Source organism: Clupea harengus, chromosome 5, assembly GCF_900700415.2.
Source record: "Clupea harengus chromosome 5, Ch_v2.0.2, whole genome shotgun sequence".
Lineage (NCBI taxonomy): Eukaryota > Metazoa > Chordata > Actinopteri > Clupeiformes > Clupeidae > Clupea > Clupea harengus.
This window is the reverse complement of record NC_045156.1, coordinates 11,602,140-11,627,027: the sequence shown is the minus strand read 5'-3', so window position 1 is coordinate 11,627,027 and position 24,888 is coordinate 11,602,140. Positions and strand designations below refer to the sequence as shown.

General features: G+C 44.2%; 1 protein-coding gene across 1 annotated transcript; it reads right to left on the bottom strand.

Annotated features, from left to right (window-relative positions):
- Nucleotides 1–878: 878 nt before the first annotated feature.
- Nucleotides 879–24,339, bottom strand: slc2a1b (solute carrier family 2 member 1b). Its single transcript, XM_012835870.3, has 10 exons — nt 23,917–24,339; nt 14,580–14,675; nt 8,182–8,342; nt 7,783–8,023; nt 7,096–7,258; nt 6,430–6,617; nt 5,978–6,082; nt 5,477–5,578; nt 4,959–5,162; nt 879–4,544 (listed from the first exon to the last, which is right to left on the bottom strand). Exons 1-10 carry the CDS (start codon nt 23,932–23,934, stop codon nt 4,347–4,349), a joined length of 1,476 nt encoding a protein of 491 aa, XP_012691324.1. The 5' UTR covers nt 23,935–24,339; the 3' UTR covers nt 879–4,346.
- Between the last annotated feature and the right edge of the window lie 549 nt (nt 24,340–24,888).

Genomic DNA, 24,888 nt, shown 5'->3' with positions numbered 1-24,888 from the left:
AGTTCTCTTCCAAAACTAACTACCTAAAAGGCATGCAAAAACCTTGCAAACACCACCAACAGCCCAGTTGACACTGAAAGAAGCTTGCCACCACACTACCTGGTGTCTTTTAGCAGTATAGCTGGCAATGTCATGCGTGTGAAAGCTTTTCTTCCATTTTTGTAGGGTGTTCCAGCCCGTTACACAGAACTACATAGGGCATATCCTGGATGGCTAGTGGGGAAGACACAGGTGTGTCCTTCACATGACCATATGCTATCAAAATGAATTTGAGGATGGTACCAAAACTAGTTGCCTATAAAACCATACCTCAAAAAGTGTCAAATTATTGCATAGTGTTACTTTAAAAAGAGATCTTTGTGTCCACCACTGTTCTTCTGGGCCAGCTCACTACAATACTAAATCCTAAACCATAACCTTGATTTCAAGTGATTGATTTAAATGACTAAAACTTTGTGATTTCACCAGAGAGACATTGGATCTGCAGTAATGATATGAATAAGTAAGTTATGACAGATGTATAATAGTCTACATTGTTTACTGTACATACATCTGGCCAACTAGGTCTGCAAATACCCTGAACAAGATGGAAGGCTTGCATATACTGAGCATGAGTGCCCAACTTAGATGTAGTACTTACAATACCAACCTAGATACTTGGAATAAACAGGTGACACGAGTCCTATAAATAAGCAACATTTTAGGAGACACGGGTAACCAATCAGCATCAGGAAACCTAATGTTCCCCTTGGCTGAACTGGTAGAGCGAGGTACTAATAGCACTCAGACTAAGGTTTCCAGGGAGCACCCATAGGCTGCAGATGGAAATGTACACGGCTGGTTAAATGTGTGCAGGTATGTAGAAGACCATTCAGTTGTGGATTCCTGTGTTCTTTTATTGTTTCAAACACCAAACTAACTTTTGTACATCTTACAAAAAAGGGCAGAACAACAGTCAGGACAAGCATACGTACATGTTCATGGCACATTTTTACAAAACGTTGACGGCATTCTTCTAACCCACAGACACACTCACACACAGGGTTTTTCGTGAAAAACAAATCCATTGACGTCATTCTTCTAACCCACAGACACACACACACACACACACACACACAGGGATTTTTCTTAAAAGAGATAGTTTTAACTCAATTTGAAAACCAACAAAAAAACGAATTAAATTACACTAATAAATAGTTTATCATTGAATTGTAGATGTTAAAAGCCTTGTTAAGATGATGTACAGTATTAGAATGGTGGACAGTGCATCAGAGGTGAAAAAGTAAATAGCGTGAGAAAAAATGGGGCGGGGGAGGGATTTAACATTAATCTGGGAGGCACCCTTTAACCATTTCTTATCATACTCTTTGATTATTTATACTATTTAAAAACTGAATACAATACAAAAACAACTTGTGGACCTATCGGAGAAAAACACAAGTTCAGCTCTCTACAAAAAAAATCAAGACCTGTTGTGGTAAGGTTTGCTTTGTGTAGGTTGGATGGCTGTTTATAAATACAGGTGTAACTTGCAGAACAGAAACTCCACTTGACTTCACTTGTAGAACACTCTTCCAATGCACACAAGACTCAGGTGCAGTTGCTTCACTGTGACACAAACACAGATGCTCACAACATAGGCCAGGCCAAATATTTGGTACAACTATTTCTATGACATCTTTTAGACTACTTAGCTTATTAATGCTCAGACCACTATAGGCCTACAGATATGTCTCAGCAGGGTCTTTTTAGTTTTTCTTAATCATGGAATGCATGGACTTTGCCAATTGATCACGGTTTGTGGCAACAGGCCTATTTGGACCCTAACAATGCCTTAGTCTCAGTAACTGGAAAGGTAAGGTTTATGGTGTGATTAAATGTGATTTGTGTCATTTAAAGTCTTCCTCAGTCATACACCGATGTGCTTACCAACACAAATGTTGTCAACAGGTTAAATACATCCAGTATTGGCATTCTCAGTCTTTTAACGTTCAGTAACAGAAATACATGACTTTGTATACTCAACCAAAACATCTTTTTACAAGGGGAACTAATGAATGGAAAAAAAGTGCTAGCCTAACATTGCCATCCCACATTTGTAGAGTATTCACTGTGGTCTGGAAACCCTCATTGAGCTTCATTTGGGTGAAGTGTGCTGCTTGAACTAAAAGCTAAGGTTTAGACCAAAATTTCATTGAATGTGACTGAATGCCTTTGCAGTGAAGAACACAAACATTCAGGCAGACCTTCAATTCAACATTCTGGTCCAGATTAAGGACATTTAGACAAAACCTACCCACGACCTTGAGTAAAAAAGACCAAACTGCAGCATCTTCAAAGCAGGCCTTCTTTTAAGGCTTGATGGTATACGATGCTCACCTCAACTGGCTGACTGGTCTGGGAGGAAGTCTCAGGCCAATCGTCTTTCAATTGAAGGTTTCCAGACCACGCTAGCTGTGAAAACACACTAGCTGGTGAGTTATAGGCTGGCAGTGGCAGGCTACTAAAGTGCTGTTAGGAAACGACAGAACACTCTGAAGTGACACAGCAGGTTTGAGACAGCAGATAAAACATCACACAGATGTGACTGCAACTTCAGAATGCAAAACACCACACAAGGCAGCCCTGTCATCGGAGTCAACTCGGGAAGGGGTGGCAGAGGCAGAGAGGACGATGCAGACTAGACACTGGGCGAGACCAGCTTGACAAGCAGCTACCAACGCATACCATGATTTCCGGTGGCCCACCAAACAGAGTGTGATTTCTAAAGGGGGTGTGCAAAACGATAGAAGACCAAGGCGTCTGATTTGGTCCCTCTTTCAAAGGATGCACCATGCCTGTCCCCTTCTGCACTGTCAAGGACACATATGAAGAGTTTACATTCAACTAGTGATGGGTGCAAAAGCAAACAAAAAGCCAACAATCTTTGCAGAAGTGGGGTTTTGGTTGGTTTGGGTGAGGTGGTTTACAACCGCAAAAATATCGATTGGGTTTGGATTGACGTGTTAAGGCACCTGATGAATTGTTTCTGCCAAAGGAACATCAGAATGGATGTTATTGTGAGAGGTGATGATGATGATGAAGAAGTCCCTAACCACCCCCAGTAGTCAGCCTACATTCTGAGCAGGGGTGCCACCAGAAGCAGTCAAATGTAAGCTCTAAGGTTCCTCCTGCAGATGTAACTTTTAATCTTTCAGCATTGTTGTTTTCTTCTTCATGCAATAGTTTGAAACTCTTGCTAGGATTTTCTACAGCATCTTAACTTCATGATTTGGTTTATCTGTGTCTCTACATTTCATTAGGTAATATTTACTGACAGTTTCATATGCAGATAAAAGAACTTCAAACGAGATGTGTAAAAAATATATATTTACATGATACGATTCTTTAGAAAATGATCATTTAAAATCAGTGTAAGCACTAAAATATACGAGATTCTATTCATCAAGAAATGTCAGAGAAATAAATACAGTTTTAGGTCTCCGTAGCTCAGTAACCTCACATAGACACCTGAAACCTTATGTCAAGTAGGGAACTGAAATGAGTGCTTCACTATTGCCCCCTGCTGGTCTGGCATGACACGAGCACTGGGCCAAAACAGCCAACAATTTTGATAAAGGTCTCGTTCCCATCTCTTCACTTACAGGTATACTTCAGCAACGTTCAGCAGGTTTTTCTCAAACCCACGAAACCAGGGTTATGGGCTGCTGGACTTAAAAATAACAAAAGCCCCGACATCTACAAGAAGTAGGCCAGTGCGTGAGACCCACTAAAGCACGTATACTGGTGAGAAAGGAAAACGAGAGGCAGGGGTGAGAGAAAGAGAGGAAAAGTGGAGGCATCACCGTCTTCACAGTCAAACCTCGAGTCAGTACAGTGTAAAGTAACAGTCTAGGAGTAAACATTTAGAGCTAGCACAAGCAGGGTCAGTTCAAGGGAAGTATAAAAAAACAGGCGGCTGGTATATCACACCACCCCGCGATCATCGTTCTCGCTCGTGTCCTTCTGACCCATCGCAAACCCTCCTCTCTTCTCCTCGTCCTCTCCTCCCCGTCAACCCTTATCTCCTCCTCTAAAATCCAAGACCTGGGTCTCAGAGGGGGGGAGACGGGGAGGCTAGGTCAAGGGTCAAGGCTGTTGACGATGAATGTCTACTCTACTGATTCTGGGAGTGTGTTAGCCTATTAAGCCAGTCTACCAGTCTAGAGTTAAGAGTGCAGGGGGGAGGGCAGTGCTCAAATTGCAGAAGGAGGGGGTAAGGGGGTAGGAGACCCCGTCAGGACTGGGAGGAGGGGTGGGATGGGGGTATGGGGGGTGGGGGGTGGGGTCATGGTGGGGGAGATATCTCAGAGCGGAGAATCTGCCCCTAGGCTGTTGAGCTCTTCCGGGTGCTTCTCGGCACCGGCGGCGCCGGACTGGCGGAACCCGGCGGAGATCTCGTCGAATGTCCGGCCCTTGGTCTCTGGGACTTTGAAGTAGGTGAAGACGAAGAAGAAGAGGAGGAGGATGGTGAAGATCACAAACACATACGGCCCACAGATCTCCTGTAGACAGAGAGAAAAAGGAGGGAAAGGAGTCAAGATAGACAGCCTACTGCATATACTAGCAAAGGGAGTACCACCCCAGACTAGATCCTATTACACAGCCCTGCTATGGCGCAAGCCCAGACCACAGGTGGTCCATGCATCAGACTTTAACAAATATGACTTTATGTTTATTTACTGTAGTTACATGTTTAATTACTGTAGTTACATGTTTATTACATTAAGACACCTGGAGGATGTTTTTATCCAAACTTCCAAATGAATTACAACAACTGTTGACCAACAACTGTTCGTTCCTACATTAGTGTACATTGCATCATTTTGCCTCTATGCATTGTCTAATTATTATATAATTGTAGTTATTGTTACTTTTTTGTTTATCATTTGCTTATTCTTTTGGGGAGACTACCTCACCTCCACATACTGGAAGCCCATGCCCACGATGAAGTTGGCCGTCCAGTTACAGAAGCCAGCCACAGCCATGGCGGAGGGCCGGGGTCCCTGGCTGAAGAGCTCGGCCACGATGAACCAGGGGATGGGGCCCGGGCCAATCTCGAAGAATGCCACAAAGCCAAATATGGCCACAATGCTCAGGTACGACATCCACTTCAGTTTCTCCTGTGGGGGGGGAGGAGGGGGGGGGGGAGGAACCATGCTGATGAGTGCTGATCTCCACTTAAGTCTCAGTCAAACTCCATACTCAAAACTGCATACTCAAAACTCCATACTCAAAAACATTACTGGTTAGGTTGTTAGGGTTGTATGGCATGGCTTGTTTTACATAGAGATTTCTCATAAGGGAATAATGATTCCATGGCAGGAACTGATTCACTCCAGTTTCAGTGACCTTACTGACTGGGTGGCTTTTGGTTATATATGGGAAGAACCAGATAGTGTTTTCAGCAGGGCATGTTTAAGGCCACCTTACTTACCAGAAGGGCCAGAGCGATGGTCATCAGCACAGCAGACGCAGCCATGCCCACCAACCCCAGCATGTGCAGGGACCGCCGCCCAGCGCGCTCCACCACAAAGAGCTGGAGGAAGAAGTGGAAGAAAGAAAAGGATAGAATGGAGAAATGAAAAAAAAAAAAAAAAAAGTCAGAAAGGATAGGAGGTAAAGTGAAAGAAAGAAAGAAAGAAAGAGAGGATGGGAAGAAAGAAAGAAAAAGAAAAGGAAGGAAAAACGACAGCTGTTACTATCTATTACACATAAACTAACTCTGAGATTCTTCTGAATGCAGAGTGCATTACAAAGAAAATGAATTATTATTATTATTATTATTATTATTATTATTATTATTAACTGTCAAATTCAAGTGAATTCATGTGAAACCACTGAACCACTTGAAACTTCACAGAACTCGCCACAACATTAGAACAGAAACTAGAAACTAGATGGTCCTGCCAGTAGTCCTAAGCACAGGGGAACCTACCGAGACCACAGTAAAGGCTGTGTTGACCACGCCGGCTCCGATGGTGGCGTACACAGGCTGGGACACTCCAGCCTTCTTAAAGATCCGGGTGGAGTAGTAGAAGATCTGCAGGGAAAGTAAATATATCAGCTACTGTTGGCTGTGAATATAAATCAGTAGACTCAAAAACCTTTACCCATTTGTATGAAACCTCCCATACATTTCTGTTTGTGGGAGACACACAGGCAATGTGTGGGTGGGTGTGTGCACGTTTGTATCTGCGTGTGTCAATGTGTGTTCACACGTGTGTGAGAGTGTGTGTGTGTGTGTGTGTGTGTGTGTGTGTGTGTGTGAGTGTGACTGTGACTGTACGTGTATCAGTGTGTGTGTATTTGTGCGTGTGTGTATTTGTGCGTGTGTGTATGTGTGTTTGTGTGTTTGTGTGTCCAGTGTATGTGAGCACTAGTACTCACGGCGTTGATGCCAGACAGCTGCTGGGAGAGCTGCAGCATGATGGCAATGAACATGGGCTGGCGGTAGACGGGCGAGCGGAAGAGCTCGGGGATGGTCACCTTCTTCTCCCTCATCATCTGCCTGCTCTCCTCCTTCATCTCCTGCATGTCTGCACCCACGTCCGTCGTCCCGCGCAGCTTTTTCAGAACTAAACACAGAAATATGTACACACACACATACATACACACACACACACACACATACACACACACACACATACATACAATAGGAACATAAATTACTATATTTTGAATACTTGTATATACAGTATATGTAATGGATTTGAGCAGATAATAAAGCTATTTACAGTTCATGTTTGTATGGCAGACAACAACTTCAGCAGCAGCATCTGTCTCCAGAAAACTGGACTTAACTGATATATTTACCCTGCTATACCTAGCCTGATATACTAAGCCTGATATACTAAGCCTGTTCTATACAATACCGACCCCTAAGTGGTGGTGTGGATGAGGTGTGAACCCATGTTGAACTGGCACTCCAGGTAGATAAGCTTGCTCTGACCATGAAGTGCCATATTTAGCCTGATCCTTGACTGAGAAAGAAGCCAGTAGTTTCTATGTGGTGGTACGGATGGATGGATGAGGTGTGGTAGAGTATGGGCTCACCGGTCTTGGCCTTGGCCTCCTCGTTGCGGTTGATGAGCAGGAAGCGTGGGCTCTCGGGGCAGAAGGGCAGCATGATGCACTGAACCACCGCCGGGATGAAGGTGAAGCTCAGCAGGAGGGGCCAAAGGTCGGCGTTACCCAAGAGGCTCTCCATGCCAAACACCTGCGCAACACACACCACAATACAGACGTTACCGGACAGCCCATACACATCCTGCTCTCTGTGCCAAACACCTGCACAACACACACCACAATACAGACGTTACCGGACAGCCCATACACATCCTGCTCTCTGTGCCAAACACCTGCGCAACACACACCACAATACAGACGTTACCGGACAGCCCATACACATCCTGCTCTCTGTGCCTGTAAATAATGCATCTGGGGACTAGAAGAAGAGCAGTTTGTAAAACTAGAACTAGACTGTCTAGTTGATTTAGGTGTCTCCTACAAAACACCAAACAGCTACAACACAGCTATGAACTCCTCAGATCTACTGCTAAATATTAAAACAGTCCATTTGTAGACTAGAAAATCATTTGATGGGGTAGAGTTGCATGTGATCTTGTGCATTCAGTGTGTTGTGGAATAGCAGTAGTCAAGTATATGCAAACATAGATGACAGATGGCTTATCTATTTAATGCTAATGTGGGGAATGTGCCCTCAGTAAAGTTTTGCATTACCTGTGCGATCAGGATACCAGTCACAATGCCCAGCTGGTGAAGGGTACCCAGGGCCCCTCGGAGGGAGGTGGGTGAAACCTCGCCCACGTACATGGGCACGAAACCCGTGGAGAGGCCGGAGTAGAGGCCTATAACGAAGCGGCCAACCATGAGCATCTCCCAGGAAGCGGCCAACTTGGAAAATCCCATGAGGGCAGCAGATATGAAGGCTAGAACGTTGGCCATGAACATGGAGTTCTTCCTGTGGAATGGAGACGGACAGAATTAGAATTTAGAATTTAGAAGTTATCTCCATCAGAACATAAGATTGTAAGCTCCTAGGTTACACAAGGATGGGTCCTCGACTAAGTGATCATCTGTAAGTAAAGTGTTGGGTATTCATATGAACAGTCTAATTACCTTCCAAAGCGGTTGACAAAAAGACCCACGGAGAAGGAGCCGAAGATGCCTCCCACTGAGAACATGGACACTGAGATGGACCACAGTGTGATGAGGTTGGTTTTGGTGATCTGGGTCTCATATCTATCGAACCAGGTCTCATTGTAGAATGCCTCAATGATCTGTTAGAAAAACACAGCCCGTTTTCAGTCTTTTCAGTCTTTTCAGTATCATTCTTTCTTTAATCTTCAACAGAAGCCTTTTTTCTAATGCATTCACAATAAATACCCTGAATAAAAATGCTTCTGATACAAACACACAAACACACAAACACACAAACACACAAACACATGCATGTTCGCCGCTGCATTATCATCAAACTAAGAAGCCTCTATCACCACCAATAGATGGCAGTAATGGGTTTGTTATGACGAGTAAAGCCAGGTTGGTGTCAGGTTTCAGGCTCGGTCCCTCACCCCCGCTGTGACGCTGGTATGTTGACAAACATTGGCCCTCCCCATTTCCACAGAGGTTAAGTGGCACAAGATGCACTGAGGAGAATGTGTACTCCCTGTGACTTATCATTGGCATCTACATTGGGAATGCTCTCTCTCTCTCTCTCTCTCTCTCTCTCTCTCTCTCTCTCTCTGTCTGTCTCTATGGCCCGTGGGCCATAATCTGAATTCGAACTCTTGCACGCCCTTTTTGGCAAAGTATATTAGGACTATGTGTAAATACATCTCTCTCTCTCTTGTCAATCTCCAACTCTATATTTGTCTTTCCCTCAGTCTTTCTCTCTTTCTCGCTCTGTCGCTTTTACTCCCTGACACCAGAAGCATGCTGCTTGCGCTGCCAATCCGCTGGTCCTCTCACTGTCTAAATACCACTCGTGACACTAGTCATGTTCCTTGGTAACAGATACACCCCTTATGCAAATACTGTTACATAAAACCAAATCATTCAAATGTACACACAGCCTCTTTAGGAATGTCTGTCCAAGAGTTGCTTGATATGCAGTTATGGATCTTCCATAGATTGCTTAAGAATTGCAAATGCCTAGATGGTGTTAAGCTAGTTAAAAGCTAGCAAACTAAATCAATACTGAGCTCAAACAAAACCCAAAACGTTTGGAACCACTTAAAGTCAGACCTCATGGTTTGTTTGCCATTCTGTAAATCTACCATCTTGTCATAGCAAAGCTGAATGACTCAGCAAATGTTCCTTGCCCGTGGCAGACAAGCACTACACTGTACACAGTATCCTGCCTTACTGTCTGCCGACAATGCCACACATTCATAGCTGAGGCCCGGTGTTGATAAAAACGCAACTCTGTGTGGTGCCTGTGCGGCTGATAACACTGGTGTCCAGCCGAAAGGAAATAGAGATGGAGAGGCCAGGCTGCAGTGGACTATCACTGTCAAATTTGGATGCAACGTCCTTATCATCCAAAGATCCTTCTGGGCAGTACAGAGAGGCTATTCATCCGTGTCTGTAGCTTGCTGATAAACACTCTTGTTCTGTGTCACTAATCGCTCGTATTTTCGGGTTCAAATACAATTTTTATATTGAGACCTGAATCATTGACATAGTTACAATCTTAACCCCTTCTTGACCTTAAACACAACTGAAAAATATGAACAAAACCACAAAGTCATGAGTTGAGGTGAGTCTGGTAGCCTACATTTCAGGTTTCCAAATGACTACCCAGGGCGTGGATTTCAGAGCCGTTTTAAAGCAGTCCAGCAGGTCATTGGTGCCACCATTGAGCCCTGACTTCACAGGTTTTCTGAACCCCTAGAGCTCACAGTACAGAACCAGAGATGTTTCAGCAGGTGTCCTAGTGATTAGGCTAACCTAAAGGTCTGAGCTCTGAGAATAAGTTCTTGTAAGGTCTAGTAGGTTGGTCAGTGTCAAGAGAAACCCTGGAGGCCTCCCCTACCAGCAGGTTTTCCAGCAGCTTGGGACACCCAAGAGCCCAGACATCTGAGCCTAAAGACAGGAGGAACCATAAAACCCAGTTGTAGAACCAAGGTTTCTCTATGGCTTGCCGGTTCCAGTGACTGAGCTGCCCTGTAACTAGGGCTACCCTGAACGCATAATTGAGGGCTAGGACTCTTTTAAGGCCAGGAGGCTTAGGGCAGTAATAGACCTGCACTAGTCCTCAGAGATCAAGATCAAGTCTATAGCAGACCAACAGGTTTCCCAGTGACTGTACTTGAGCTTTGAGCCCCTGTGAAGGGTTTCCAGAGCCCAACGTTCAGACCCATAGGCTATCTGACAATAGCAGGTTTCCAAGTGACTAAGCTACCCTAGGGCCTTGTAGAGGCTTTCAAGCTCAGATTTAAGTTTCAAGCTCAAGAGTTTCTCAGAAACTAGGTTTGCCTTGAACCCATGCAACCCAGCATGCAGCTGGCCTGAGGCGTGTAGTTTTCGAGGCTCTCCGATTGAAGGCAGCCCTGAAGCTCCTTGCCCTTATGAGGGAAGGGGCCATCAGGAGGTGCAGCTGCTCGTGGGGGAGGCTCTGATGGCCCTCGGAGCCCTTGAGGTAGCAATTATCTAATCAGAGACGCTGTGTTTACAGAGAGGCCTGCGTCAGACGTGCAGCCTCCCTCCACAGCCTTATCACAGTCCCCCCCATCCTGTGGATACTCTTGGCTACACATACACTGAGCCGGCCTCATGCCGGCCTCATGCCAGCCCGTGAGTCTGACACACTTCCCACTGTAATTCTCCTGGTGTCTCATTTATTGTTTTCTGTCAATTTCAAAACATTCTAAATTACCTTTGTGTATTATGTAAGCTACTAAAAGACTTCTACACAAATAGGCAGTTCCACGTCACCTTAAAGAGAAAATTCTTTGGAAAATCACAGAATGACACGCCCATTGAGTTGACTGTCACAACTTTATGACTCCTTTTGCCATGGTGAATCATATTAGACAACTAATGCACACCGGCAACCAGAGGTCCTCTATGCTCTAGACTGTCTTCAGGCCCTGTGCTTCAGCGCCAGGCATGAGTTTGCTGTCATCGCTTTTTCTACAATCCCTTATCTCCACTGAGGTTCTTACCTCCATTTTTTCCATTCATCCACTGAAGTAGAGGGCCCTCTATGTTGATCCATGCGTTTAGCATGAAAGTGGCTGGGTGTGTAAGGTCTTCTATACGGGCCCTGTTTCTCTCTATAAGCAGCTCTGTTGATTTACGAGTCGCCCTCCCTGCCCACACTGGCCTCCAGTGAGACAGCCTTAGTCCTTCACTTCCCATAGGGCCGCGCTACCTGAGCCTGTCCAAATACATCGGCACTAGAACTTTTGCTTTCCTCCAGCCACAGGGCAGTCTCGATCTCAATGCCGGTGGAGCGGACTGCTGAGCCACAGGGCAGTCTCGATCTCAATGCCGGTGGAGCGGACTGCTAAGCCACAGGGCAGTCTCGATCTCAATGCCGTCTCAAAGATGGAGCGGACTGCTGAGCCACAGGGCAGTCTCGATCTCAATGCCGTCTCAAAGGTGGAGCGGACTGCGGAGCCACAGGGCAGTCTCGATCTCAATACCGTCTCAAAGGTGGAACGGACTGCGGACCAGACCGGAACCAAATCTGGGCCAGGTCTGTTCCAGTTTCAGTGTCTAGTTGACAACTCGTAATCTCAAAGGCAATCAATCAGGATCAGATTTGTTACAGAATTGGTGACAATCTAGAGAGAGTAGATATCAATAATGTGACTGTGGCCAGACCTTAGGCAGTGGTGGAGTTTTATTAATAGACCTTAATCTAGATCTAGACTTACAAAGCACTTATTGTGCCCGAAGTGAGCCTGAGCATGCCAACTGGTCAGGTTCTTTTCTGAAAATCCCAATTATCAGCAGAGCCTAGTTAACAAGTCTGAAAGCTGTCTCAAAGAGAGCCTCTAATCACAGCAAGGGTCTGGCCCTGGTAATGGAGTTTAATTCATATGCCTTAAGTTAGATCAAAACTTACAAACTTGTTATTGTTGTCTTGTTGTGTTGTCTTGTAAAAATGTCATGTTCATGGTCAAAGTGCTTGAGTTGAGCCTGGTTTGGATAGCATGTCAACTACTCTGGTTTGTCTCTGAATTTACCAATGATCAGGATCCCGTTAACAATTCTGCTCTTTGAATAGTCCAGTTAGCAATTCTGCTCTTTGAAAACGAATTTCCCTAAACATTTTTGACCTTTGAAATGTGCAGGAGTGGCCTTGCAGAAGAGGTAAAACAGGTGGTACAGGCTTTGAACTGGCAAGCTGAACACACCTGAAAATACCTTAACGCAAGTCTGTCACCACCAGCCCAAGGCACAAGTGCTAGGCTACAGCAGCTGTGACTGGCTGAGAATGTGTTGAGACATGATCATCACTGACACAAGACGCTGACCCAGCAGTGTACAGTATGTGTGTGTGTCTGCATGTGTGTGGGTATATTTATGTATGTTTGTATATGTATGTGTGTGTGTGTTTGTGTATGTGTGCATATGTGTGTGTGTGTGTATACTTTGGTGTGTGAGTAGCTGCATGGTGTGTGTGTGTGTGTATAGGTGTGTGTGTGTGTGTGTATACATGTGTGCGTGAGTAGCTGCATGTGTGTGTGTGTGTGTATAGGTGTGTGTGTGTGTGTGTGTGTGTGTGTGTGTGTGTGTGTGTGTGTGTGTGTGTGTGTGTGTGTGTACACATGTGTGCGTGAGTAGCTGCATGTGTGTGTGTGTGTGTATACATGTGTGTGTATACATGTGTGCGTGTGTGTGTATACATGTGTGTGTGAGTAGCTGCATGTGTCTGTGTGTGTGTATAGGTGTGTGTGTGTGTGTGTGTGTGTGTATACATGTGTGCGTGAATAGCTGCATATGTGTGTGTGTGTGTATACATGTGTGTGTGAATAGCTGCATGTGTGTGTGTATGTATACATGTGTGTGTATACATGTGTGCGTGTGTGTGTATACATGTGTGTGTGAGTAGCTGCATGTGTCTGTGTGTGTGTGTGTGTGTGTGTATACATGTGTGTGTGAGTAGCTGCATGTGTCTGTGTATAGGTGTGTGTGTGTGTGTGTGTGTGTGTGTGTGTTTTTTTTTACATGTGTGTGTGAGTAGCTGCATGTGTCTCTGTGTGTGTATAGGTGTGTGTGTGTGTGTGTGTATTTACATGTGTGTGTGTGTGAGTAGCTGCATGTTTGTGTGTGTGTGTGTACTCAGCAGCACCGCCACTGTATGTGATGAAGCAATAACTGATGCTCCCGACAGATGAATATCAGACAACAGCTGCAACAGTATATCACTGGTGGAGAGTTGTCTCTGTGTGTGTGTGTGTGTGTTGGGGGGGGGGGTATGGTACGCCAGGAACGTCCCCATAGGTCAGAGGTAGAGAAAAGGGCAGCACCGCACTATTGGCTGAAAAATTCCTCTTCACGGTACCTGGGAGCAAGCGGGGACATTGGTGGGAAAGACACTAGACGTATAAGCTGGACTAAAAACATTTTTATTCAGGAAGGCATTTCTGGCTTTGTGATAAATTACTGTCACTAAGTTTTCTATTATGCTTATGTTTACTAGTTTTATTTTATTTTATTATTATTGTTTGTTTCTACTATGTTGGCACTCTTTTGAATGAAGAGTGCGTTACAAATAAAATGCATTATTATTATTATTATTATTATTATTATTATTATAAGCTTTTTCTTGTTATTATGATGAGTCCAATACAGTGGGACTATCAGCCAGGATCAGGGATGGACTTTAAATCTGTCTTGGTCTAAAACTAGTGAGCTAGCTACCTAAAAGGCATGCAAACACCAACATCAGCACAGTTGGCCCTGATGAAAGCATGCTAGCATGCTGACTGGTGTAATTTGGTAATATAATTGGTACTGTTGTGCTTTGAAAGCTTTTCTTGCAGGTGGAGCCTCCTGGACCAGAGGACTATGTAGTGCATAGCTTGGGCATATTAAGAATGTTTATCTGTTCTTCACATGACCATATACCATCAAAAGAGATACATTTAGAGATACAACACTGATCGGATTTGGACACATTAATTTAACATGTTTCCACTTGCACTGACCGCTGGCAGTAGGTAGAAGCTGATAGAATGTTAGGGCTATTGATCTCACCTGTGTTTTATAGCGCTGATCTAATTATGGCATGGAAAAGTCAGAAAGCATCACTGGCCTGGCCAGGCATCCCAGAGGCACTTTGGCAGTGACACCCTCCCTCTATAATTAGACCACTCTCTGGTCCCTGTTCCGATAAAGAGAACATCTTGACCTAGACGGCGCGAGTGGCGCAGGTCGAGGAGGACGTTGCATTGTAAGATAACCGATGGGGTAAATATAGCTTCCCCTTGCATCCCCTCTACCCCTCAAAAAACTAAAGCCTTTTGATCCTGTGATGCCGAGGTTGTGCACACACTCACCTGTTGAGGGGCGTTGATGACACCGGTATTGTAGCCAAACTGGAGCGAACCAATCACAGCGGTCCCTACCGCCAACAGCAGCGGGAGGGTCACTTGCTGTAAGACAGACAGAAAATAAAACATGCTTAATTCAATCACTCGTTTCTCTATCCTCATGTGCTTTTGATCTTCAACACAGTTATCAGACATGTTATATAATGTTGTCCTAAACTGTGATTTATCACACTAGCCTCCTTATAATATAATATATATAAAATATGTAATATAGCTGAACATTAACCCCAATGTTCTTTTATTTCTTTAGTATTAGCATGTTGCTATCACTTCTTATTTAGAGTAGCTTCACCACATACAAATACCCAGGGCTGTAGCAGGTTTACAAATCTAGCTTGTTTTGAACTTTAACTTGTCTTTAGTGCACCCCGTGTGGGATTTTAAGATGATGGTATGTTAAACTAAACAACTCATATCTCCGGAAATTGGTTTCACCATAATCTACGTCCAGGCAATGTAGGCTAAGAGCTGCGCCTAAAGTAAGAATGCCATTACTGAACACTTCTTGTGTGCTGGACGTTTTTAAATAACTCAACAAGGCCTCCTCCTTTGTTGGTTACTGACACAATCCGGTTCAAGGATAGTAGTCCTGTTCAACTGGCCCAAAATAGCATACAGACTTTAGTCCTGGTTTCTGTTGTCAGTAAAATAACAGGGGGAGTGTTAGTGTTAGTGTTGACAACATGACAGCATGCCTCTGTCAGTCTTTTGTCTTTTCCTTTTTTGTTTTATAGGCCCATAATGACACAAAGTATTTTGTCATTCACAACAATTAAAACAGGGTGAAGTGTAAAGTGAATCATGTCAAAGAAGAAGAGGAAAAAACATTGTACACAGAAAGTACAAACTTACTTACCTTACTAGTTTTTCTTATCTACAAAAAAATACTATTGTCTACTTCCCTGTTCGTTGCCTGGCTACACCAGAGCATGGTTCATTAACAAACATAGTTCCTGGTAGAGCAAGGACAATTGGACTTTATTTTAGAGAAAACTCACATTAAAACACAATAAAACACACACCTTCCTTGTACGTGGGAAAGGTATTCGTTGGACAGCAGTGTCTGCTTTAAGAGCTTAAGTAGGTCAAAACAAGAAGATGCCCATCGCATTTCCTCATTCCAAATAATTACAAAACACCCCAGTCTGGTTGTCTGTGTAACTTGCCCAATGCAAACTTGGATAAAACAGGCCAGATGGATGAAAGGTGAGAGTGCGGGTAGAATGATCATCTAGAGCACGCTAAGACACCGTCCCAGTCTGGGTGGGTCGGGTCGAGTCCGGGAGGTGGGGGAGCTGGCGGTGGAGCTACTGTCCTATTTCCTGTTGTTTCAAAACCAGTTGGATGGCTTTGGGCTCTTCCCTGGAGCCCCACAGGCTGCCGGCAGGCGTGTTTCTTCCCCCCCCTTAATTTCAGAATGTTCACAAACCACAACTTATCTGAGTCAGCCAACAAGAGACTCGAGTCTTATGCAACGACCCAAACAGACGGTGGACCTGGTGGAAGCCTACTTTGGAAACGGACCCGGCCCAGGCCTGGTGTGGCTTCGGCCCAGACCTAGCTCCAATTCGGGGTCTAGAGTTGATCCAGATCTCGGTCTGACCTGGACCGGATCTGTTACCAAGCCGGCAAGCAATCGGTGCACAGCTATACTGAGCCGCAGGCAGTTCAGAGAACAGCCTGCTAGCATTAGCTCTAATAGAGAGCTCGCCAAAGTGTGGTAGTTTTCCACTGTTTGGGAGTATCTCCAGTGACGTATTGTCAGGCATGAGGCTCCAGTCTGACGTAGCCCTGGTGTAAGGACTCAGGGATTAGGGTTGGGAACATGACACTCGTATTGCTGTGGCCATGGGAACAGCAGAAGGGAGTGTAAGGGTTTGTAGGAAGTGTAGGGATTTTGTTTTGTTTTGTTTTTTAAAGTTCTCAACAATCTGCCGATCATGTGAGTAGGACGTTTAGGCCCTGTGACATGTCCCATTTCTTCCCCCTCACACAGAGAGAAAGAGGAAGAGAGTGAATGAATACACTACACTCACTGTTGTGCCTTCATGTCATATTTAAAATCCTTCAACCTGCTTCGTATTATTGTGGCTCTAAGCAGACCTCACCATGTTGGAATGGAAAAATATTTCGTATGAACTGCTTCCTGATTAAAAGCGTCTGTTCCATAGAACAGACAACATCTGATGGCAGATAATGTCACAAGTGTATTGTAAACAGAACACTCTCTAAACGAGTTAGAGCATTTTTTCCGAGCTGGTTGATTCCCACATTTAACCTACTGGCTGGGGGAAGAGAAGGGGCAGGAAATAAATATAAAAGCGTGTGTGTGTGTATGTGTGTGTGGGTGTGTGGGTGTGTGTACGTGTGAGTCAGAGAGAGACCGAGTAGAGCGTGTGTGTCCATCCACGAGAGTCTGCATAACCACATGTGGTAATTTCTCGTACAGAGTGTGTCATATGGCAAACTCCCGCCCATTAATGGGCTGTCATCCAATGAGAAGAAGCCATGGCATATGTGTCGGGTCAGTGAGTTCACATGGGAGCATATTTTAAAGCAGACACAGTTCTCCCAGGTCAAATTTTTCAAAACTACCTTCCCCACCTCTTTCTATCACTTTTTTTAATGCAATATATTGGCTTATGTGCCATGATCTCGTAAAAAACCTACACCCATCCTGTTAGAAGCCTGTAGCTCAGCTCATCCTCCCTCCTCTAACAACAATGGCAATAAAGAAAGACCTCACTGAAGAGAGAGAGAGTATAAGGCAATAAAGACCTCCCTGAAGAGAGAGAGAGAGTATAAGGTCACTCCAAACAGCCTTAAAGAAGTGTCGGGCTCTTTAAGAGAAACACAGAGGTTTTTCTCCCCCTTCACTAAATATGGATTCCTTTGGCCCTCGGTATCCCGATTAGGACATGTTCTCTCTCCACCCTGAAACACTCCTTTGTGGCATCTTTACTTTTCACTGGAAGGTTACGACTCCTTCCAACCCCATCTTTACGTATGTAAACTCAGACATATATATATATATATATATATATATATATATATATATATATATACCACGGCCACTGAAATACGCACTACATATTTTCCCAATACATTCCTTTCTTTATTTGCATTGACATTTATCAACAGCCTTTTCAGTATGGCTAAATTATAGGTCATGATTTAGCACTGTTTGTGCTGTTAACACACACAGACAGAAAGAGAGAGAGAGAGAAGGAAAAGAGAGGGGGGAGGGGGAGAAAGAGAGGTATGTAAACACAGTCCGATATGCCTGAGGAAAAGGGTGTACAAAGATTCTACAGCTTTTCATTCTACCTCAGAATCTAATTATGGCACACAAATGACTTGCACACTTTCTGTCACACACACACACACACACACACACACACACACACACACACACACACACACACACACACACACACACACATGTACAACATGTGCTCACTGGCAATATGCACTGCGCCTGAAGAAAGGGTGTGTGAACAACTATTCCACCAAGATTCCATCTGCTATTCACCCTGACATTAATGCACAGGTAACAGGTAACACTTTCGGGTAGAAAAGTTGTCCTTTTGCCTAATAGGTAGTAGTTACATTACTAAAAAGTTTTCAGGGGCAATTTTTACTGAACGACATTCACGCTCTTCAATGTGAAAAAATGCTCTAATGGGTGGAAAAGTTTAGAATTGCTACTGGCCTTGCCTGGAACTAAGTACAAACAACAGGCTATTTAGTTTTTGTCCTTTTGTACTTTTTCTACTCTATACATCGAAACGATTGTATTGATGTCATTGTGCACTCTTATACAAAAAGAAGCTCAGCTGATTGACTTCTGGGTGTCAGGTCATTTTGTCTGGAAGGTCACAGTTTTCTCAACTCACTGCTGAAAACAGTTATCCAATCAGTCTAACCAGAAGAGATGGTGCAACAGTTCTGAAACGACAAACAGACACAGAGCTATAGTGCTGATTGGTCGACAGCCTCTGCCTCACTGTCCAATCAGAACAATTAAAAAAACCTTTCTCCTGACTGCCAGGCAAATAAGGCTTAGTCAGGGTGCTTGGACACACCAGCCTGATGTCATGGTTCCGGCTGAGTGCTGCTCTGTTGTGTGGCTCTTGATATGGGAATGTTTGTAGTTTAAAGTTAATGCTCTCTCTGCGTAAGTGCGTCACAAGATCATTGATATACCCCAATGTTTATAGGACATAGCTATGCTTAACAAGAGTGAGAGTGGGGAATAGTATGTTTTAGGTTCAGCACTAGGATTGATCATTTGGGCCTCACTCCAAAAGCCATTTACAGAAGAACCTGTTTAAATGTCTGCTCCACTAAACTAATCCACAACTAACTAACTAACTAACTAACCTAACACACCATAACTAACTAACTAAACTTCACCATAACTAACTAACTAAACTACACAATAACTAACTAACTAAACTTCACCATAACTAACTAACTAAACTACACCATAACTAATTTACTAACTAAACTTCACCATAACTAACTAACTAAACTTCACCATAACTAACTAACTAAACGTCACCATAACTAACTAACTAAACATCACCATAACTGACTAACTAAACTACACCATAACTAACTAGCTAAACTACACCATAACTAACTAACTCTTCCCTTTGCTCCACTAATGTGTAGTGTTGCCTGGGTGGTGCTGTGTGGGATGTTTCAACTAGACACTGTCATGAAGGGACGAAACAGGGCTCGTTCAGAGCGGTGACCGAGTGCTCCCAGTACCAGACAAGTTTGTCTTCAGTAAACAATGGGGCTGTTGGATATGACTTTATGCTCTCTGAACTGCGGTTTACACAGCACACAAACACACACACACACACACACACACACACACACACACACACACACACACACACACACACACACACACAGAGATAGACACACACACACACCTCAGCGTGCTTGCTAGGCGACGCACATTAAAAACACATGAGATTATAAACAAACAACGCCATAAAGAGATGAGGCGGACAGGTGGACACACCAAATAAGGAATCCGGTGAACAGGGCTGGGTTTATGGTAGGGTATGAACAGGGCAGGGCGTATGGTAGGGTTTGGTAGGCAGGGCGTATGGTAGGGTATGGCAGGCACTTGGCAATACCAGTACCAGTTACGCCCAGCTCACAGAGAAGGATCATTTTATGAAGAAGGAAATACAGGCAGCTGAAAAATAGTCAGTTTGATTCAATTCAATTGTATTCATTTATACAGCGCCATTGACATTGTCTCAAGGCATTTTACTGAGATTAGGGCCTGAACCACCTTGAGAAGGCACTTAGGCAACGGTGACAAGGAAAAAATATTCAAGCACACGGGTGTCTTAATTAAGGAAATGTAGATCACACCTGTGATCTAGACTATATCATCATGCAAAGAAGTTGTCACTCTGGTGTTTATTTATGGTGGGCTTTGTGTGGTTTCCTCTGAACCTATTCCACTGAATAACCTTTCTTACAGGAAGCCCAGCACGTCACTTCCTGTTTTGTGTAGCCTGGCTGCCATATCACCCTGAGCCTAGCGCACGTCTGTCACACAGACACAAACCATAGGGGGACCACATCCCCCTGTGCTGTCTCTCGTGCCTAGAGCTCACCTCAGCTGAGCTCAACGGTTGAGGGGTTTTGCACCTTATCACAGTGGTGATGGTACCATATGTCAATATCATTATGAAAACCACTGTGGTATATGTCAGTGTCTTGTAATGTGTTATTTGCCAGTGAATTGTCCACTGTGTTCTTGTCTCCTGTTCACTGTTTTGCTATGTTGTTATATACCACTGTGTCATGTGTCAGTGTGGTACATTAATGTCTCGTACGTAAGTGTGATCAGTGCCAGTGTGTAGCATAGGCCTTATAATATGTTATAAATCACAATATTGTATACCTGTATGTAGTATAATGCTATGTGGTACACTCAGTGTGTGAGTGTGTCAGTGTTTGAGTGCAGCAGTGTAGACCAGTGCAGAGTCTTCATGTTGGCCATTGTGATGCTAATGCTAAAGCTATTCCGGGCAAGAACACTCATCCTTGTACCCCCACCTCCACCCTGTGCACAGTGCCACAGTGCCAGCTCAGTCAGAGGGCTACACCGCCACTTGCACGTCCCTCACCAGCCTCTGGTTTCACACAGAAACCTGAGATCTCTCAAGTCTCTCGCTGTCTCTTTCTCTCTCTCTCTCTCTCTCTCTCTCTCTCTCTCTCTCTCTCTCTCTCTCTCTCTCTCTCTCTCCTCACGACTGGACTGCAGCACCACAGCAGCACACTTGTCCAGCGGTATGGCAACCGGCACTCCAGGGGGGTGGGGGGGGGTGGGGGCTGGGGGCTGAGGGTAAACACTCCACACAGAGGAAGGGTACAGTGCGTACGATACCTCAACCCTGTTCTCAAGGAAATGAATTACGGCCATGCCTTTTCGAATACAGTCATCCCCCCCCCCCCCCCCCCCCCCCATCCCACCCCTACTCCCCAAGATTCCACTAATCCTAGCCTCTTTAGAAACCTCTCGTTATCGCTCATTAGGCCTGAATGACAGTTACAGTAGAGCAGACAGGCAGAGAGAAGGTGCAGTCATGCAAGCGAGAGGAAAAAGAAAAAGTGCCGGAGCGCTCCTGACGCGGAGGAAAATGGAATTAAGGCTTAAGATGTTGGGTCGGCACGGAGCGGAGGGAGAGGAGGAGAGAATGGACTAACGGAGAATGGACTAACGGGGTTTAATCAAAAGCCCCAACTGTCAGCTCCGACAGAAATCAAGTTTTAAGTTTTCTCCGCTGAAAGACCACTTAATTCCACTTGCTGTGGATCAGGTCAACTGTACGCCTGACCCCAATTACCTTCACTCCGAAACACACGCTGAAAAACAAAAGACCCCCTCCTCCGTCAAACACTCAAGACCAGCCTTACATAGTTCAGAATTATAAAAAAAAGACTCACTCACAACATGTTATGTTCAAGTTCAACCTTGTTTGCAAGAGGGGCTAAATACTTTCGTGACAAAGGAGAGTGACGAGACAGGTCCTCTTGCTTTTGTATTAGGCTTAGGTGCTTCTGTGGAGCAGAGACGAGGGGGCTTTGTGTTTGACTCCAACTGAGGCTTAATTAACGCTGCACGGGCACCTGAGTGAACAGTACTGGCCTAAGCAGTTGCTCCGAAGTACTCTGAGGTTCAGGAAGAGGCTTAGCGATAACAGATCTAACAGATATGTGACTACCATGGCTTAAAAAAGGAGATAATGCATTACACGAAAAACCATGTCTGCTATTGAGAATATTTACAGCATCTAACCCCAAATTCCTTCATAAGTTCTTTTGTTATTGATTAATATGACTTACTGATAATACCGTGAATAAACAGAGAATGCGACTGTTTAACTGAATAGGTCTACACTTCGGCCCTGTCAAGCCCTGCAGTGTCACCAGCATCTAAGCGTGTAAATCAGCTTGCTTGTCACCTGGCATCTGCTGCCTTTTGGTACCTCTGGCTAAGACCTCCACCCCACCTCTTATTCTCATACGCACACTGAGGGGATCAGCTGCAGGAAAGGTATGCAAAGCCCTACCACGAGAGTTTGATCTGAAGCAACAACTGCACACGTTCTGTAGGGATTAACATCTGTGTGTGCATGTGCATGTGTGTGTGTGTGTGTGTTTTCCCGTGAAGGTGCATGTGCTTATGTGCCCATAAGTGTGCATGTGTGTGTTTGTGACAGGATCATTAGTACAACTGTGGTATGTATGTGCGTGTGTTGTGTATGTGTCTGCATACAAATGGGCTCGTCAGGGTGTTAAGCCTGTGTATGTGTACGTGACAAAGTGAGTGAGAAAGAAAGACAGTAAAGAGAAGTAAGGACAGACGTGTGTAGGTGGCTGTTCTTTTTCAAGCTATTTAAGTCCTGCTCAGTCCCGCAGCTGCACTGCTGTGAGGCTGGGAACAGGTCAGTGATGGGACCTTTTGTGAAGGAGGCTTCTGAATATTCCCCTGTCAAAACCACGCCGCGCTGTTCTCCCTGGGGAGTTTTGCCCGCTTCCCATCACATCCCTAACATAACTGTCTGCAGGGGATGGACTTGAACGGCACACAAAACAACCAAGACAAGAACGGAGGACCATGTGAAATTGTGATCGCGATTCTGAGAAAGAGCAAAGAAGCAAACCGCATGTGTTTGTTATTGGGGGTAACCACAGCCAAATAAGTGACAGCCATAGCCAACAGATGTCAGGTCACGTATAACTTAATGTATTCTGTTGCTGTCCATGCTTTACTCAAAGGGCAAACGTAATCCTCCAAAAATCTCCCAAACTAACATATAGCCTAATACGCGTAATTTAGATGTATTGATTATGCTAATTATGATTATCAAGTGTGTATAAGCACCACTGCTAGCACAAACCAGTTTTGTACACATTTTATTTGAAGTCCCCAAGTTCGACTATCGTTATCTGTACCTTACATTTCCAGAGTGATGTGATTCTGACGATCTGGCTGAGTAAACATGACAATACGTTCTCAGTGATAAGTTTTACATTAACGATTGTCTGCTTAACTTACTAGATAATGTTGATAACTTACTGTCTAGCACTTATGTTCACCGACGAATAGTTCAATGAATAATGGTATACCTTTAGCATTAACTTAACTTGGCATTGTATTTAACCAAAACGTTGATAATTCAAGTGTCAATAATTTAAATGATGTTACGTGACACCGCAACCACAATAACTAACTTCTGCATAAGTTATATCTGCTTGTCGAACATGGGTGCCGTACCATGATGTAGTTTACAAAAAGTGACTTTTCTCTGCACGTAGGCCACACCATTAATTAATTCCAAGTGTAGCTATTATCCACGTAGCATGTATGCCAACTCATTTGGAGTACAGTCGTCATTGCTCTATTGCCACCTCTGGCTTGGTTTGAACGATCATGAATGGGCTCGCGTCAAAGTTATATGGGCACACACACACATGCCATCCAAGTCCAACTAGCTAGGGCTAAAAAAGTGTTTAGCCAGTGAAATAGTTACACAAGCAACGTTCATTTGGGATAAATTAGCGCTTGGATAAATTACGTTAGCGACAGAGACAACATAGATTAGTAGGTATCTGGCAAACGTGATAGCCTGCAACGTCAGTAGGCTAAAACAAAATAATGTTAGCTATACACCAACAAATTATTTTTTTAAAGGCAATCACTATTTAAACCACGGTTAGCTTTGGTGTTAGCCTGACTTACTTTGCCTCCGGAATCCATTTGGTTTGATAAAAGTAACTCAACAGGTCCGGTATAGCAATGGTCTTCGTAAGTGTTGTTCCTTCTCCTTCACAGTCTTGTTCTTTATTTGCGGTCAGTATCTCATTTTGTCTCGGAAATGAGTAATAACGACAAAACAATAAACGTATGGAAATAGCTGGAAACTCGCGATTGAGGTCTTCTTCAAGAGCAACTCGAACGATGCTGTGTTCTCTCAAAAGTCCATCACAACTATTATTTTTGTGTTCTTGTGTTCTCTGCTGTGGCGATGCCCCGAAGTTTTCCTTCTGCGTAATAACTTCACATCAGTGTCTAACCCAAGAATTGTGTCTCAGAGGAAACAAACCGGTAAATATATTTCGTGGCAACCATCTAGCGTGATTGGCTGACGCAAGACTGGGACTGTCTTCCCATGTGGGTGTGAGCGGAGGCTTGGGGCACTTCTTGAGCGTCCATTGGCTACACTGTACACTACAAAGCCAAAACATAGCGAGCATTTAAACCTGACAGAAACTTATAGACGGGTTCACCTACCACGAATGTATGCCGTTTTTTAAGGTCTCTGTTTAAACAAAGACAACTCAATTTAGCCATTACTCCTGAAGATGTCAGTATACCTGGATATCGGTGGCTACGTCTATAATTCGGCAAAATGGCGCAATTTTGCAGAATGACACTATGACAGGGTCAAGAAGAGAATTAGGGAGTTAGTCAAGGGGTCAATTTTGGGTTTTTGCATGTAGTTTCAGGACTGCAAAAGCCTAAAGCAATGAGGTGTATCAGAAAGAGGGAAAGAAGGAGAGAGAGTGGGAGAAAGAGAAGGAGTTTGTTTGAAAATATATCCTGCTGTGTATCCCCAGTCGTTTGTGCCACTATGTCATTACTTTGTATATAACCATGTTACTAATAGCCCCTAAACAAATTCTTATGTTGTTTATATAACATTATCATGAC

What these genes read in the sequence shown, in the direction of transcription:
- slc2a1b (XM_012835870.3), bottom strand. An exon ending in CTGGTATCCTGATCGCACAG is followed by an intron (nt 7,259 to 7,782) that starts GTAATGCAAAAC and finishes TGTGTTGCGCAG; the next exon opens with GTGTTTGGCATGGAGAGCCT. An exon ending in TGGGCTTCCAGTATGTGGAG is followed by an intron (nt 4,545 to 4,958) that starts GTGAGGTAGTCT and finishes CTCTGTCTACAG; the next exon opens with GAGATCTGTGGGCCGTATGT.